The following is a 17,542-nucleotide window of genomic DNA, read 5'->3' on the forward strand; positions in this document are numbered from 1 at the left end:
CCCACGGCACAGTTTTGTGTGCTGTTACTGTTACCTAACTCGTCTGTATGTCCTTCATTTTTCTTCTGAGGAAAATCATGTTCCGTTTTCCTCAATTCTACAGCCCAGATCTGCTACTTTTCCATCGCTCAAGCACAGGAAAAGTCACATTTTACTTTCCAAGACTTGGGTTCCCTTCTCGGAAGCGTTGGGTTAGAAATGGTCACTGTTGGGAAACTAGCTCTATAAGTAGGCAGAAAATTCTTCTCAAGTTCCTTAAAAGTTTGGAGGCTTGTTTAGAGAATTTTACCCCACTGCTGGCGGTAATCACAACCTTGACTTCCTAGGACAGTCTGTACCTTTTGCCAAACACATTACCTCACTTGATCCTCATCGTGTCTCTGTGAAGTGTGTGTAATTATCTGTATCTTATATGAACAGAGGCTATAAACTACACACATGTGAAAGGTGCCATAAGCTTAACACCCCGGTGCACACTCCCTAGGTGATGCCCACACGAAAAAGGGACAAGTTTAGGAATATCTGCTTAGAAGTCTCTGCCAGTTGCTGAGGATAAGAAGGAATCCAAAATTCTACTTCATCTGGTATTCATCAGTTATTTTAATACTATTAAAAATTCAAAAGAGGAGCGCCCTGGAGCGGCTCAGTGGGTTAAGCGTCCGACTTCCGATCATGATCTCACGGTTCATGGGTTCGAGCCCCACGTCGGGCTCTGTGCCGACAGCTAGGAGCCTGGAGCCTGCTTCGGATTCTGTGTCTCCCTCTCCCTCTGCCCCTCCCCCACTCGTGCTCTGTCTTTCTCTGTCTCAAAAATACACCAACACTAAAAAAAATTTTTTTTTTAATTCAAAAGAAATGTTACCCTAGCCTCCGAATGTGCCGAAGAGTAAAAGGGGAAAAGATTCTGCTATTTCCTCTCAGCTCGTTAGGAATCTGAGTTAAAAAGGACCCAACCACCCTTTTCCTCCTTTCTTTCATTCCTAACGTTTTATAAGAACTAACTTGAGGTGAATCAAAAGCATAGCTAAAACACAGCTCAGCAGTGGATCACATTTAAAAAAAAGAAGAAGAAATTTCTGTGCATTTTATTTATGGTTCTTAATTTGAACAAAGATGAATTAGCTGAGCCGTAGTTCTGACAGTTTTAAAGTACATTTATGTATTTATTGGGCTCCAGGAAACCATACGATTTAAGTCTGAACCTCTTTAACTTAGATACATGAGCCAGTGGGCCATATCAAGCCAATTAAGAAGTTGGAGCTCCTTAAAACACATTCAAACCTCGAAACTAAACTCACGCTTTGGTTGTGTCCATACGCAGACATGTCCTTTACCTAGAGCCTAAAATTTAAATACCAAGAATTATCCTATATATTCAAGAGTAATGTGCATATCAATCACCTAATCTCTTGACGGCCACGCATAGATGCCACCATGCAAATATGTTACTATGTAACTCAAAATAAGATTCTAAAAATTCATGCAATAGAACGCCCTTCATTCAAATGTCACTAACTAAAATTCCTATCTACAACGGAATCTAGGTGTCAGGTACACAAAATACATTTATACAAAAACATATTTCATGGGGCGCCTGGGTGGCTCAGTCGGTTAAGCGTCCGACTTCGGCTCAGGTCACGATCTCGCGGTCCGTGAGTTCGAGCCCCGCGTCGGGCTCTGTGCTGACAGCTCAGAGCCTGGAGCTTGTTTCGGATTCTGTGTCTCCCTCTCTCTCTGACCCTCCCCCGTTCATGCTCTGTCTCTCTCTGTCTCAAAAATAAATAAACGTTAAAAAAATTAAAAACGTATTTCAAACTTCTAGTAATTAAAGAAAGATCCATGTATCTGCCAATTTTAGCTTCTGTCTGACAGTGTGAAGTAGAATTATTCTATTTGTGTCCTAGTGCACAGAACTCCCATATATCTTTCTGAACTATTTCTAAGTTAAATGTACTGTTTTAACCAGCAAACGCCCAATCTGGGCCCGACACAGGTAAGCTACTCGGTCTGTTGACTGAAGAAAAAAAAAAAAAAAAGAGAACTTCTGATGGATATGCACATTTTGTAGCAGATATTTCAACCAACAACATATTTTTTTATAAATGAAGCATCACTGAAAAAGTTAAAGCTTTCGTTTCTGATCTGTCTGTGATTGGTTTCAAAAATGTCTCAAATGGAGAATAAGTCAAATGGTCAACAAACATCTACTGAAGAGTTGAGGCACTCTCTGAGACTTGAGAGTAGTCCAGGAGGAGACAGAGCTCAGTAAACTTACTCTGTAAGTTACACGGGAGAAGGAGTTCAGGTACCACCGAAGAAATCGGAAAAAGATAGCAAGAGAGTTAATGTCTCCATAGTTTTACTTTGGTTGACCTCATTCCCCAAACCCTATTTTAAATCTTTTAAGTTTATTTGAGAGAGAGAGAGAGAGAGAGAGAGAGAGAGAGTGAGAACACAAGCTGAGCAGAGAGAGGGAGAGAGAAAGAGAATCCCAAGCAAACTCCACACTGCCAGTGCGGAGCCCAACGTGGGGCTCAAACTCATGAACTGTGAGATCATGACCTGAGCCGAAATCTAGAGTCAGACGCTTCACCGACTGAGTCATTCAGGCACCCTCCCCAAACCACATTTTAACAGCATTATTCAAACCCAACTTCATACTATTATATTCCCACACAATTATTTTCTCAGAGTTCCTAGGTCTATCCTAAGTAGAACTGAAATTTTAGATCCATTATTATCAAAACAAAAATTAAAAACATCTACAAAAAACTATGTTTTCTACAAACATTGAACTTTATACTTTTCTCTGAATAGCTTAGTTATTTTTCACGTATTTGCACGTCAGGTTGGCACAAATACGGGAATGGATCCACAAATAGGTATGCCTACCCCTAAATTAGCAAAATCATACAAAATCTCAGTAGATCTCACTGTGTTTGGGGCTAAATAACCACAGTGGTAAAGAAGATACTCGAGCTTAGTAACTTCTCCATACTTCTGTTCTTAGAAAATTGAAATGATATTCAGATGAGAAATCAGACGTGTGTGGCAATAGCTACTTCTTCGGAACCCTAGAGTTCATGAGCTAATTCTGTCAGAATCCAAGGCCTTAGACAAAGGATTGAAACACACGGTGAAGAAACGCGGACATTGCAGGAAGAATCTAGAAAACCAAACAGCCACTTCTGTTTAGGCTAGAATTGTGTCTTTCTTATTTTTTTAGCAAGCCGATTTTGTTTTTGTTGAATAGCAATTTCCCCCAACACTCCGCAAGTGGGGTGAAAGCAAACATTATGGCAAGATGATCATTCTTGGGCAGTCTCAATAATACCTTCTTGTTGCACTTATCGATTCTATTCCTGTTCTTCAAATCGGCTCCCACCAACTGTCCTCAGCATCATCCCTCTAGACTAAACAAAAATGGGAAAAGGGCAGGCAGGGCTGTCACCGACAGGATGCAAGGAAACACCATACAGTGACCAGAAGGGAGGGATGTACCATTCAGCAAATACACGGTGAGCGTCGACTACCACGTGCACCACGCCCTGAAGACACAGAGAAGCTCTCGGCCGGCTCGTGGTTAAGAGAAACGACACACGTACGCAAGCCTGGCAAAGTCACGATGGTCTACGAGGTGTGGTTCATACTGAAGAGGGAGAAAGGGGTCTGAATGAGGCAGTTAGGAGTGCTCGCGGCAGAGAAGCTGACACACGAACTGAGCCTTGGGGGATAAGGAAGGACTTCTGGAGGGGGGGCAGCAAATGGGTGGGAGCGCATTTCAGATGAATGGAAGAGCACGGGTAGCGATCATCAGCGCAGGGAAGGTCTCCCATCATGTCCAATGTTCACAAAACACGAAGAAGCTGAATGAGCCAAAGTCTAGGGATTCTCAGTTGAAAACAAGAGACTGGAGTTCAAACCTGAGTGTCAAAAAAGGCGAAGATAACCTGTCCCTGTGCTCCCCAAACTATAAACTAGAGAGAAAAATGATGACATGGTTAGCACTGAGTAAGGAAGAAGAGTAGATATTGCCCCCTTTTCCCCACGGGAGGGAAAGTCTTTGCGCCAAATACGGCTGCGTATTCCGTTTGCAAACTTCCATCTCTGTCCATTAAAGAATCGCGAGTCCAGGTATAACAAGTATTTGAAAGTTAGTCAGGAAACAAACTGTCCTTACCTTGCTTTGGAATGATTATGGTGACAGGGACGCCAGAACCACCTGACTGTAGGCTGAGGGATACCATAAATGGTACAAGTCAGGGTCTGTCTGCTGCCCAAGGGGTAGAGGGTCGGGTCTGGAAAGGACGACACGGCCTTTTCATAAATCTGGGGTTTCACTGGAAGGGAGATGAACAGGACAGAAGTCAAGAGCTGTACGGTGACTTTCTCCCGGGCCACAGCCTGAAGGACCACATTCCCACTGGTTTTGATGTCAGAGAAACAAACACATATTTGTTGGCATCACAGCTATTTTTTTTTTTTTTTTTTAAATAGAATCGCTTTGGTAACAGTAAAGAATTGATTCCATGGTATGGACATCATGACTACAGTTATAACAAAAACATTTATTGCTTATGGAAGATAACAAGCAGACATGAAATCGTTTTGATGGGGGCATATGGGATTTTTAAAATAATTACTTAAAAGGGGCGCCTGGGTGGCTCAGTCAGTTCAGCATCCAACTTCAGCTCAGGTCATGATTTCACAGCTGGTGAGTTTGAGCCCCACATCGGGCTCCGCACTGACCGCACAGAGCCCGCCTCTAAGCCTCTGTCTCCCTCTGTCTGCTCCTCCCCCGCTCTCTCTCTCTCAAAAATAAACAAACATTTAAAAAGAAATAAATAACATAATTACTTAAAAAGTTGGTTTAACTTGATGTTGTTATATCGACTTTTGATTTACAAGTTTTCCTGACCTTCACCCCTCCCCGAAACCAGAAGGAAGCGTGAACAGGTCAACTTACCATTTACAATTAAGGTGGTGGTAAGGTTTTTAAACACATTTGACTGCTTTATGGCCAGCAAGATTGTGTAATCCCCTGCATCTTCTGCAGCAACGTCTTTGATGATTAATGAGTAGCCAAGAACCAAATAGCGAGCCGATTTCTCGGTCACAGGGAACCCATCTTTTAACCTGCGGTTAAGGGCATGATCAGGAAGTCATTCCACACTGCCTCTCTGATAGCACTTTAACACTGTCATTTACGTTTGTGAGCTCAAGGTGATACATACGTTCGGCTCAACGTTCATTTAAAAAATTTAGACACTAAGTTTCCAGGGAAACTAGGTGGGGTTTTTAAGCTGAGACACACAGAGCGCTGGGGTGGCTCACTTGGCCTTCCAAGTGCCTGACTCTTGATCTCAGGGTCGTGAGTTCAAGCCCCATGCTGGGTGTGGAGATTACTTAAAGAAATGAAGAAAAATGAAGAAAAAACTTAAAAAAAAAAAAAAAACCCTAAACTGAGACACACTTCACATTTATTGGCAAGGAGGAAGAAGTACCTTGAAGGAAGAAAGGAAAAGTGATGGGTTTAAGGCACCCACAGGGGTGCTGCTGGTCACCATGTGACTTAAGTATTAACCCAGAAGCACTGGCTGATCCCCTCCAGATGTTTTTCAGAGTTTTCCACGACGCTTCATCGGCGGCACAAGGGCCATTGTAAGTCAGATCAACTAGATCATTTCTCCAGATAAAAAATAAAAATAGACTTTTCTATTGTGGTCTCATGTGGAGTTCTTATTAGTTGTATAAATGGTCACACCAGTTGTCCCTTTCATAAACTATAGTGAAACCAAGATTATCAAGATCTTTCCCCCGAGGGAGAACAGTTAAGGCACAAAACTCGCAAACAAAAGGTACAAAACTTAATTTTTTTTTTTTTTTTTTTACTTTAAATATATCAACGCCTAGACATCCTTCAATTGCAAACAGAACTGAGAGTTGGGAGACTGAATGCCACCCTGTGCTGTGCACCCAACTCATCCGTTCGGACATCACGTTTCTTCAAGTTTTCTAGACTTTCTCAAAGATTTAACTCTAAAAAATTCTACGATTTCATTACATTGCAAGGTTCTTCAGCTGGGCATTTTAAAATCTCTTAGTTTACTGTGTTCCGCATAAAGGTAGATGCCAATAGTTCATATCCATGCAAGTTCTGCAGGCAAATTCTCATCACTAGAGAGTCTCAGTTCTAAGACAGTCCAAATGGCTATGCTCTACTTTATGACTGCAACTACGATCTTAGTTTACTTTTATTTCCCATTAGCCAGTCGGTGGTTTCGAAGATGGGCTGTGTGTGTGTTTTCAGTCCTGGCTTCATAGTTACCGAAGAAAGTAGCACTGTTTAACAGGCTCAGATCCTTTGGAAAGAGCGAATGTATCGCCTAGAGTGATTCAGTTCCTCTTAGGGAATAACGGACACTCATGGGAAATGGACTTTTGGACTTTCGGTACATCGTAAAACAAACAGAAATCTCTCTTTTACTGCGACGGCATGCAGAAGCATAGCAGAGTTTAACGTTCTCTTTAACTCCCTATTAACTATTTGAGGAAACGGAGAACAAATCCTGCAATCACGCAGTATCAAAAGCAAAATAAGGGCTGATGGAGGTGATTCTACAGTGGTACCACTTCTATATTGTCTGGGTTGTTTTCCTAATCGGTTTCGCACCGGACTCTTTGTTTAAAATGTAATGGTCTGGGCCAAAGATACTGGTGTTCAGAAATGATTTCACAGAATGACTGCAGATTATCAACAGATTACATTGTTTTACATCAGGTGTTGTGCGAACATGAAAAAAAAAAACCAAAAAAACCTGCTTCAGGAGTTTCTGAATATGCAAACTTCGAGCCAAAAAAAACCCCTTCATTAGTTCAAGTAGGTCCATTCGTCCGCCCCTGCAACTGAATAAGTCTTGTCTCTATTAATGTTTGTTTAATTTTAAAACAAGACTGGAACTTTCATCCCAGCTGTGTATAAAAGAATTATTTTCAGATAATAAAAGAATTATTATCCTCATTACAAGGGCCTGCTTCTTCAGGGTTACTAGAGCATGCTACATATTCAAGATGCTTCCTATCCATTGCCCAACACACTCCATTCAAAGGACGTTGACATCATAGAGAGGCTTAGAGTTGCAGAAATTTAGTCACAGGGAGTGAACGGCTAACCTGAACTGAGAACTCAGAAACACCTAATCCCTTGCTCTGTCCTGTGACACACCGTGTCGCCTCCCCTCCGGCCCGGTCTACCTCCTTCCCTCCCGGCCCGGAAATCCACAGAGTTCTCTGCTTTCTACTGCCGTCTGGGGAACTTATTATCTTGCTCTTTTTTTCAGGAATTCAAGTCACTGGGCTCCTGCATCTTCCTACTTAATGCGGCATATCTTAAACTGATAGGAAAATAATTATGGTCCTACCACAGGACTTCTGGCGAGGGAAATGCCTTCACTTTCATAGACAGCCTGTAAGACCGCTTGCCAGCAACAGTTTCCAACACTTGCTGTTTTCGATGTTTCACAGTGATGAACGCTTTATCTTTGAAAGGAGGGGTGATAAAATAGATTAGAAAAGACTATGTTTATCTTGACCAGAACAAAAACAATCCAACTCACTGCCTCATTCAAAGGACGGTTGCCAGCAAGGACCCAATGGCACTGAATGCTGACCAAGCCTATCGATGAGCCCCAATATCGATCCAGGAATAAAATAATTTAGAAGCACTCTCACCGGTGAAAACACTTCGCATGAAATGGCTGCAAGCGAAACAGAAAAGCAGAGGCAGGGCAACAGAAAGCAGAACACCTCACATATCCACATCACAGTAAGAGAAGAGTACAGAGACTTCTAAAAACCTGCTTGCCCAACATGTGATGGAAGAAAGTCTTCGGGCACCTGAAAATAACCGATCTGATTTCAAAAACTGACTGGAGAAAGTCAAAAGAATCCCAAAAGGGGCGCCTGGGTGGCTCAGTCGGTTAAGCGTCCGACTTCGGCTCAGGTCATGACCTCGCGGTTCGTGAGTTCGAGCCCCGCGTCGGGCTCTGTGTTGACAGCTCAGAGCCTGGAGTCTGCTTCGGATTCTGTCTCTCTCTCTTTCTCTGCCTCCCTCCCTCCCTCTCTCCCTCTCTCTCTCTCTCAAAAATAAAATAAACATTAAAAAAATTAAAGGAAAAAGAATATCAAAGGCCACTGGCAGCATTGTTCCATAGATTCTGCCCCTCACCGTTTTTCAACAGTGGAAATAAGTAAGGTTTTCAGGGACTCTAAAGAGGTTTAAGTATTTTCTTTACAGACTTTGCCTGTTGGAATTAAGCGACAACATTAGGATTTCATGAGACTAAAACCAGGGATAAAAAAATCACATCAATTCTAAGTAATTTATCACACCACATTTTCATTTCCCTAAATCCTAGGGGTACCTGAGAGATTTCCCCCAGAGAATAAAGGAAAATCTGTCCATGTTTTTCTGGTTTGTTCATATGGAAGATGAAAAAAAGAATTTAATAGAGATTATAACGTGATCTTACTGAATTATTAACCACAGTTTACTGGAAAGGAAAAGATCCTCTGTCTAATTCGAAAATATTAAATTTAAAGAGCACTTAAAGCGATTTGCTTTTTGGCAGAGGCTAGGAGGGGGAGCAAATTGTATCGCTCATGATAGGGTGCCTCTTGGCCAAAAGAGAATGTCCATTTTTATAGCGCCTGCCCCAAACCCACCATGACCAGAAAGTTGAGGATGAATTTGCTTACCATATACGTGCACTGAGGTGTTAACAGATTTGAATGACGGGCCACTCTTCACATGACAAGTATAAAGTCCTTTGTCTCTGTTCTGCACATTGTCAATCATAAGAACACTGTAGAACACGTTAGCGTCGGAACTGCGTCGGCCAATTCGTTGCCTTATAGAAGCTCTCTTCTTTGTCTAGAAAGAAAATGTGTAACAAATGTAGAAACAGTCTTGTTCACGCACAAGGGTACAGCATTTCTCAGGTTATGACAGAGAACAACATTTTATGCCGAGAAGCAAACCCATCTAATGGCAAGATGTTTGGAAACTCTCTCTCTGTCTCCATGTGTTTCGAATACCTGCCCCAGTAACATTTGTTATTACTTCGTTTTCTCCAGATGGACGTTCACGTGCGTTATCTTAATGGTTTCTCCCAACAACCCAGGGAGACGGGCGGCCTTGCTGCCCTTTGACAGGTGAAGAAACTGAAGTGTCAGAGACCACGATGGGCTGGAAACTCAGGCCTTCTGAGTGTCAATCTAGTGCCTTCCCTCTAAGCACACAGCCCTCTAAACAGTCACCAGTTCTCTGCGCGTAGATATCACTAACTCAGGCAATCGTTATCTTTAGTATCTGGCGTAACGACTGCTTCTCGAATAGAACACCACGTGGGTTTTCTTTTGCTCTCTTCCTAGAAATGAAGGAGACAGTCCCGAGTCCTGGCTGCACGTACTAAGCTGTAATCGTCCTGGTCTCGTGATCTCGCTCTTTGGGTGATGCTCTCCAACTTCGGCCAAATCACACCAAATGGATCTGAGGACGTGCAAAGCCACCTACCCACCGGCGGTGGCAGCGGTGGGATGTTGTCCCGTGTTTGCCTCACTGAACACCAAGAGCAGGCCCCGGGGCTCAGCGGGTGTAAATTGGCCACAATGACTCCTTCCTGGTTTTGAGAAGATGAGATCACATTGCCTTTTCCTTTCATTGTTCCTTCCCCGCCCCCGTGTTTTAGCATTACATTTTATAACACATAATATGTTTTTTCTCCCTCTCCATCCTTCCCCATGAGGAGGCATGGAAAAGAAAGACTTTGGAAGCTGTGCAGAACCGGTCTTTGGGTCTTCAACTTAGCACTCGTCTGTGCCATGTTCAAGAAACTTCTACCCACCTGTCCTTGCATTGCCCTGTTGAAACAGACACACGGTTAGGCCACTGTCTTCCTTCTCAGCAGAAACCAGAAGGAAGATGGCAATCACCACCGTCAAAAATCAGACAGTCGGTCCCCTAAATAGAGTTACGGAAAAGCCCTCGGTCTTTGTAGGTATTACTTCTGTCTTCTCGCTTAGAGAACTCTTGCCTTCTCAAAGTTGAATAACATTGGCATTGTTTCTGTCTTCGGAAAACAGCTGATCCTGGGGTTCAGATATCTGCTTTGGTCTAACACTGCAGCCATCAGCCACACCTAGCTATCAAAATTAACATAAAAGGGGCGCCCGGTGGCTCCATCAGTTGAGCGTCTGACTTCTGTGGCTCAGGTCATGGTCTCACAGTTTTTGAGTTTGAGTCCCATGTCGGTCTCTGTGCTTAGGGCTCAGAGCCTGGAGCCTGTTTCAGAGTCTATGTTTCCCTCTCTATCTGCCCCTCCTCCACTCGCTCGCACGCTTTCTCTCTCTCTCTCTCTCTCTCTCAAAAAGTAAGACAAACGTAAAAATTTTTAAAAAATAAAGTTTAAAAATCCAATTCCTTACTCACACCAGCCACATTCTAGGTGCTCATTAGTCACATGGGGCCAGTGGTTACTATATTAGGCAGCAAAGGTATTTCGATCACAGAAAGTTCTACTAGACAGCGCCATCTTAGAAGGTAACTGGCCGTCAATAGATGTATCATCACACTCTTAGAGTAGAGCCCCTAGCAGGGCAAGAGTTTCTTCCCTCCTGGCGTTTATTGAGAATATTTGATTTCTACCAAAACCCAGAAACATCACCGAGCTGGGGCTGTGCCGCGTCAATCATACTAACGCATGGCAAGCGGGTGCCACGGGGACAGTGCGAGTTTCTTAACCGTTGATCGCAGACTCCCCATCTACACATTTTCAGACGATTGTTTGCAAGGATGTTTGCTTTGAATGAGGAAACCCGACTTGGCCTTTGTTCTTCTCGTTTTTCTGAAGGACAGCACTGCCCCTTTGTCACTTCACAGATGGAGTACGGGATGGCTGGGCCGTAATATCTCCCCTTTCCAAACACGCTCCGATCAGGCGATCAGGTGCCTGACTGTCGGCCAGTATCTTCAATTAATGCGCTGACGACAACTTTTTGTTGTTGTTCTTACAAAAGACAGTCCCTGCCTGGCATCTAGTGATAAATTTCTCTCTCATCTCTAAACCCCAGAGAAAGTTTCCAGGGATGAGACAATCCCCTCTTCCACCCGGAATCATGCGATAGAAATACCAGCCTAGACACTTCAAAACAAAACCTCCAGACATCAAAAGACCGTATCTGTGCACACATACTCCCAAAAGTCAGACCAGGAAAGCATCCCAGCAAACCCACAGCTTCCCTGTTGACTCCTAACTGCCACAGGAGTCGGAATATCCTGATTTTTCCCACCTCAAAAACGCAGTGGCATTTCACTCGCCAAAAATAAGTATCGCCCTACGGGAGAAATAGAAAAAAACGTCACTCACTTCACCGGGATAACTCCAGGTCATTTGAACTCTTGTGTTCAAGGCAGTGGTAGTTGTACAGTTGAGAGTAAGAGTGCGACCTCGTAGCAACTTGACTGGGCTTGGAGTGCTTATTTGGGCATCTATGATTGTATTGGCTGCAAGCATAAGAAATGAGATTTTTTTTTTTTTAAATCAAAGTTTCAGGGGCGCCCGGGTGGCTCAGTCGGTTAAGCGTCCGACTTCAGCTCAGGTCATGATCTCACGGCCCGTGAGTTCGAGCCCCGCGTCGGGCTCTGTGCTGACAGCCCAGAGCCTGGAGCCTGTTTCGGATTCTGTGTCTCCCTCTCTCTCTGACCCTCCCCCGTTCATGCTCTCTCTCTGTCTCAAAAATAAATAAACGTTAAAAAAAAATTTTAAACCAAAGTTTCATTAAGCAGATACACGCTGGAGCATTTTGGCTCACGTCCATGCCTCTGGAACACCACTTACTTTGTCGATAGGTAAGATAGTTTGTCTTGTACAGATGTCCGTTGACTGTTGTTTCACATGCCAGAAGCCCTATTTCTCTGTATGTGGCATTTGCTATTATGAAACCCTTCCTGCTGTCCCAGGTTATTCGTTTTCCATCAGGGATCAGCGTATCATGTGGAAACTGAAAAGAAAGAGATGGGCTTGAACAAAATTGCACCAGCACCGTGGCGATACGGCTTCACCGATGGCTTCTGAAAACATAATTTTCACCGAAGATGCAAACGGTACAGGTAAAAACTCTAGTTTGTGCTAATTGGCTTTTTCGTTTTCTTCGCATGTAGCAAGAAACACACGATGATGATAAATTATAGTAATTATTATAAGAATTCATTATCAGCCTCCGTGACGAGCCACACCCACCCAGGACGGACCCAGCTGTCACGTCAGACTTCCAGTGGGAGCCCTTATCACTTGGCCTCCGGGAATCAGCCTTGCAATAGACTGGCCTGATATTCGGTAGAGAAACCACTGAGGAATTTTTCCTCTGGGGCTGCCAGGTTACCCTCCCGAGTCCCATCATCTGGAGCTTTTAACAAGCCATAACTTGTCCTCCCATTTTTGCATGACTTAGTAAAGAGGTGGCTGTCCTAAGAGGACCGTAAATCATGCCAAGTCCTTGGAGATGCACACCATCGACTTGGCTCTCGCTGGGGTTATCGTCTGGGAGGGAAAACGCCAATGAAACGGACAGCAGACACAGCTGCAAACAGATGCAAAGTGCTGCCATGAATGAAGTGCTCTCAAATTCTCAGAAGCATTCCCAAACACAGTGAGTCCAAACGGAAGAAAGGAATCCATGATTTGATTGGCCCTTACGCCTTCTGCTGGACGCCAAGGACTTTATTTTTCAAGACGGCGATATAAACAACCCGCCTCGAGGTCAGGCTTTACTAAGGGGCATTGCTGCATACTGAGTGGTCCAGCCAAATTCCCCCGATGCCAGATCGCCAGCCCAATTTCAGAGGCAGAGCACCCTGGCTACCACTGTGACTTATCTCCCGCTAAAAAAGGAAAAATAATCAGACTACCTTCCCACAACAGATTATAAAGGAAAAGGCCAAACTGCCCTGAAGAAGTTTCAGATCTTTTCTGTCTTCTTTTAAGAAAGTGCACCTTGGGGCGCCTGGGTGGCTCGGTCGGTTAAGCGTCCGACTTCGGCTCAGGTCATGATCTCACGGTCTGTGAGTTCGAGCCCCGCGTCGGGCTCTGTGCTGACAGCTCAGAGCCTGGAGCCTGCTTCCGATTCTGTGTCTCCCTCTCTCTCTGTCCTGCCCCTGTTCATGCTCTGTCTCTCTCTGTCTCAAAAATAAATAAACGTTAAAAAAAAAAATTAAAAAAAAAAAAAAGAAAGTGCACCTTGCGTTCACTCGTGACCCTGTTTATCAATTATTTATATTGCTTGCTGAAGGAGCTAATCTGGCCGGGATTTGTGACTCTATGGCAGAAATTCCTATGTGAAAAGTCACCAGTGCCCTGTCTCCGAGAGCACGTCTGTGTTGGTCTATGTCTGTGTTTCTTAACTCTGAGAGGAACTGCAGCCCGTTTCTGAAGACCTGCACGCAAGTGAGGGATGCACTTCGTGTGTCAGTAAATCGTGATTCCATCTGCAAACTTAGGAATGCTAGGTGGAAGAGAAAGAACCTTCTCCTCTAATTCGGTGCACACGATGAAGGGGAAAGCTCGGGAAAACTGAAGTCAGGGATTGAAATTTCTGATGCCTTAACAGCAGGTGAATGAAGGGGCGCCTGGGTGGCTCAGTCGGTTAAGCGTCTGACTCCGGGTTTCAGCCCAGGTCGTGATCTCCCGGTTCGTGGGTCCAGCCCTGCATCGCGCTCCGTGCTGACAGTGCCGGGCTTGCTTGGGATGCTCTCTCTCCCTCTCCCTCTCTCTGCTCCTCCCCTACTCGGGCTCGCTCTCTCTCTCTGTCCAATAAATAAAACTAAAACAGCGTAGCCGAACACAAGCACGTGCTGAATGTAAAAGGAAGGTTTGCTGATGGACTTCCTCAGCCCAACTGAAAAATATACTGAAGTTTCCTTTAAGGTTTTCAACTAAGTTTCTCTTACTCTCATCTACCCTTACTGCCACTGATAGTATTCCACTGACAAAGAAACTTTGTTCAGAGGTGACCAGAGCTCATCAGCTACGGTGGTGGCTACGTGTGTCGTAAAGGGACAGGAGGATGGGCGGCCTCGAAAGAAAGGACTGGACGGGAGGCTGTCTTCAGGTGACCTTGGCTCTGCCACCGCTGGCCATGGGGAGAGGAGACGGAGGGGACAGCAAGTTAAAAGGGTTAAGAGGAGAAGCGGGGGGCACGGAGACCTTAGAGCAACTTTAGGGCAACACAGACTCGTTCCAGTATATATGGGGCAAACTCAAACCCCTATTAGAACACTATGCCTTGCTCTCTTGCTTGTGTGTATGAGAGATCTTAGGTAGAAAAACCGAGAAAACAAACTCCCTCCTCAAATTTGTGTATGTGGGAATCTGGGAGTGTTTCTTACAACAGACCAGCGATCTGCATTAGAGCAAAGAGGCAAGGGGCTTGCACGAAACAGAGACGTGCTATATTAATCACAGAGCGATTATTACGTCAAACTAAGAGGAATGGATACCATGCTTGATAAGAAGTATCACTGGAAAATCAATCAAGCATTGAGTATTAAAGTGTTAGACAGATACCCTTGAATGGGGGCTCAGTTTGGGCCAGGAACTGTGCCAAGGGCTTTTAATGCATCACCTCGGCTACTTCCTCACACCCACGTGAGGCGGGTGCTACTGTAATCACTCCTATCTCTCCAGTGAGGAAACTGAGGTGGAGGGAGTTCTGATAACTAGCCCGTTTGCCCAGCAGGTTAAGTGGCCGGGTGGTAAGAACCCAGGCAGCGTGCCACAGGGCTCTGCTCTGAACCACGCTGGCCTTTCTCCTGTACCAACTAAACCATTAGCAAAGGTGGCAAGGGCGTGGAAGGAGGAGTCAGGATACGGATTCCGATGGCCATTGTGGCCTGCGGTGGGAGGGTCTTCAACTCCTCCAGAACCTCAGTTTTTCCTTCCACCGGTTGGGTTAGCTCCTCTGGCCATTTCCGGCTCTGAAATATACTGCTTTTCAACATGGGTGGTGACACACGGATACAATGGAAGCCAAGACCTGTCACCGATGGACTATATCGAGGGCTTCTATCAAATCAGTAATGTAGGAAAGCGAAGGCAAGGGAAGAAGACGCTTCCATCACACTCCAGGATTCAAGGTCAACAGTGATAGCGAAAATCACTCTGAACTTTTCCAACTCGACTACCACCATCACCAAACTCCTCCGGAGTACCCACAGTGTGAGCAGTCGTGCCGGGTGCTGCCTTGGGACGGCCTTAACTTCCCCCTTTAAAGCTCAAAGCTCTTAGGAGTCACCACAGCTTTCCACCTGGGGAGTTCTTGTCCAACTTTCAACCCTAGTCCACTCCCAAACTCTTACTGCCGATGAATTAGCCGGAATGTCACATTTTAGTCCTTGTCTTTATTAGATTCGACTCCAAATCTTTTTCCTTCTCCATGTGCATAATTTATAACACGGTATAAAGAATAAAAAAATCTCAAGCATAACTTTCTCTCCCCCTCTCTTCCCTTTTCCTAAGCAGCTAAGTTTGGATGCCCAGCAGGAGATAAGCTTGTTGTTACCAGGAACTTCGCGACTCAAACTCAAGGTGGTGGCTCCCTAGGCACTTGTCTCATCGTTCCGTCCTCAGCAAAAATCTAGATTAACCGCTCTCTGCCAAGCTACTGACTCACAGAAGCAAGAGAACTGGGTTTTTTCCCCCCACATTGCAGACATTTGGATTTGTGGCAATATAGAAACATTCCCACAATTTTAGTTCTTTCATTATATTCACACACATTTATGCCCACGTTATCATTTTATTTCATTTAAATACATGCATGGGAAGGACGTCTAGCACTTATCCTTTATAGTCAAAAGACACTCCAGAAAAGTCCACTGAGCAGCCCGAATGTCTGTAAGAAAACCATTCCAGAGCGATAAAATGACGAATTCACCGTGCTCATTTGCAGTAAAGGTATTCTGAGAGAAGCATTGCTCGGCTTTACCTTTTTTAAAGTAACAGTGACGTTAGGTGACGTGACCCGGCAGGGGATGACGACCTCCCTTCCTTCAGTCATATATATAATTTCAGGTATTTCACTGTGCATCTCTAAGAAAGGTCTATCTGTATCTGAATGAGAAGAAAATGCAAAAAAAAAAAAAAAACAAAACACATATGTAAGTGGTTGTATGAAGAACGTGTAGACATTATGGCTGGTGAAACAATATGGTTATGTCAAAGGTCCCCCATCACGTGACCCATAAATTCACACATTCTCGTCTCTGAATTTGGCCCTCTGTTTCTGCCCAGGAAAAGAATGCTTCTATAGCGAACCAGGTTCCTTCTTCTGTTCCGGCCTGGGGTCAGATTGCCCCTGATGCCCCGGATGTGCAATTGTGAAACAGGCGGGGTGGCAGTGGGTGTAGGTCACTATGGGAAAGAAACCGTGAAAGTGCAGGGAAAAAGCAAGGAGAGTATTCTGCATAAACTTCTTGCCACAGCTACGCTAAGTGCCTCAGGAAGCGCCCCCCGGAGCCTTTGTAAGGAGTCAAAGGGCCCTGGATGCGATGGTCAGTTGACTTTGGAGCACAGGGGACGGCAGATAGAGGTAATGCAGACGCATCGACTTGGAGACAGGATTAGCATTTGAATGACAGAAGCCTGACTTCAAGACCATCCCCAGCAGACTGATCATGAACGAGAAGCTCTGAGCTGCTTAGGACAAGGGGAAAGGTTGGAGAAGCAGTGTTGAAGACCACATTCACCTCACAGGCATATCAGAGGTCTTTGGGTACGCACTACGTATCTACGAATGGCGTAACGTGTGCCAGTGCACGCAAAAGGACTGGAGAAGGCTTTAAACAATCACCCAGATACCACCCTTAAAAAGTATGGCATCTGGCCAAGTCTCAGAGGCCAGAAGGATTCAAACCACCTGTTCGGCTTCCCTGTGGTTCCTCTGGGGACCAGAAAGGCCTCATATGTCTTAGAAACATTTGCACGGTCTACCTTGCCCTTGCCCTCAAGAGCCCGCCGCCATTTCATGACCTCTTTAGGAGTCGCTGTGCTCCCATCTTCTGCCCTTGACTCCAGCCTTACACGCCCAGATGGAAAGAACCCCAGTGTCTACTCTCTCCATCTGGGCCAGCTAGGTCCCCACCTGCTTGCTGTACTTTAGGAAGCTCACTCTGGATGCCGAATGGAGAATGGAAAGAAACAGAGCAAGAAGGAGGCAGTGGTTGCCTAGACTAGCTGGTGGCTATGAGGTCGTCATGGGTAGAACCGTGTCCCCCCAAAAAACAAAAGGTTGAAGTCCTGACCCCCAGGACTTCAGAATGTGACCTCGTTTGGGTCAAATGGAACCACCGCCCATGAAATTATCAGTTACGTACGGCGGGCCCCTACTCTGGTGCGACTGGTGGCCATAAGAAGATGGGCCTACGGGGGCGCCTGGGTGGCGCAGTCGGTTAAGCGTCCGACTTCAGCCAGGTCACGATCTCGCGGTC

At 45.0% G+C, this 17,542-nt stretch overlaps 1 protein-coding gene across 1 annotated transcript in view; it reads right to left on the reverse strand.

Annotated features, from left to right (window-relative positions):
- The window catches only part of FLT1 (fms related receptor tyrosine kinase 1), a 174,017-nt gene that overhangs the window by 106,347 nt on the left and 50,128 nt on the right, over window positions 1-17,542 (reverse strand). Inside the window, exons 5-11 of the mRNA XM_049647387.1 lie at window positions 16,042-16,166; window positions 11,898-12,060; window positions 11,427-11,563; window positions 8,758-8,932; window positions 7,422-7,539; window positions 4,967-5,136; window positions 4,181-4,340 (exon numbers count right to left, since the gene is read on the reverse strand). Coding sequence (XP_049503344.1) covers window positions 4,181-4,340; window positions 4,967-5,136; window positions 7,422-7,539; window positions 8,758-8,932; window positions 11,427-11,563; window positions 11,898-12,060; window positions 16,042-16,166 — 1,048 coding nt within the window. The remainder of the gene's footprint in view (window positions 1-4,180; window positions 4,341-4,966; window positions 5,137-7,421; window positions 7,540-8,757; window positions 8,933-11,426; window positions 11,564-11,897; window positions 12,061-16,041; window positions 16,167-17,542) is intronic.

The sequence above is a fragment of the Panthera uncia genome (assembly GCF_023721935.1).
Source record: "Panthera uncia isolate 11264 chromosome A1 unlocalized genomic scaffold, Puncia_PCG_1.0 HiC_scaffold_16, whole genome shotgun sequence".
NCBI lineage: Eukaryota > Metazoa > Chordata > Mammalia > Carnivora > Felidae > Panthera > Panthera uncia.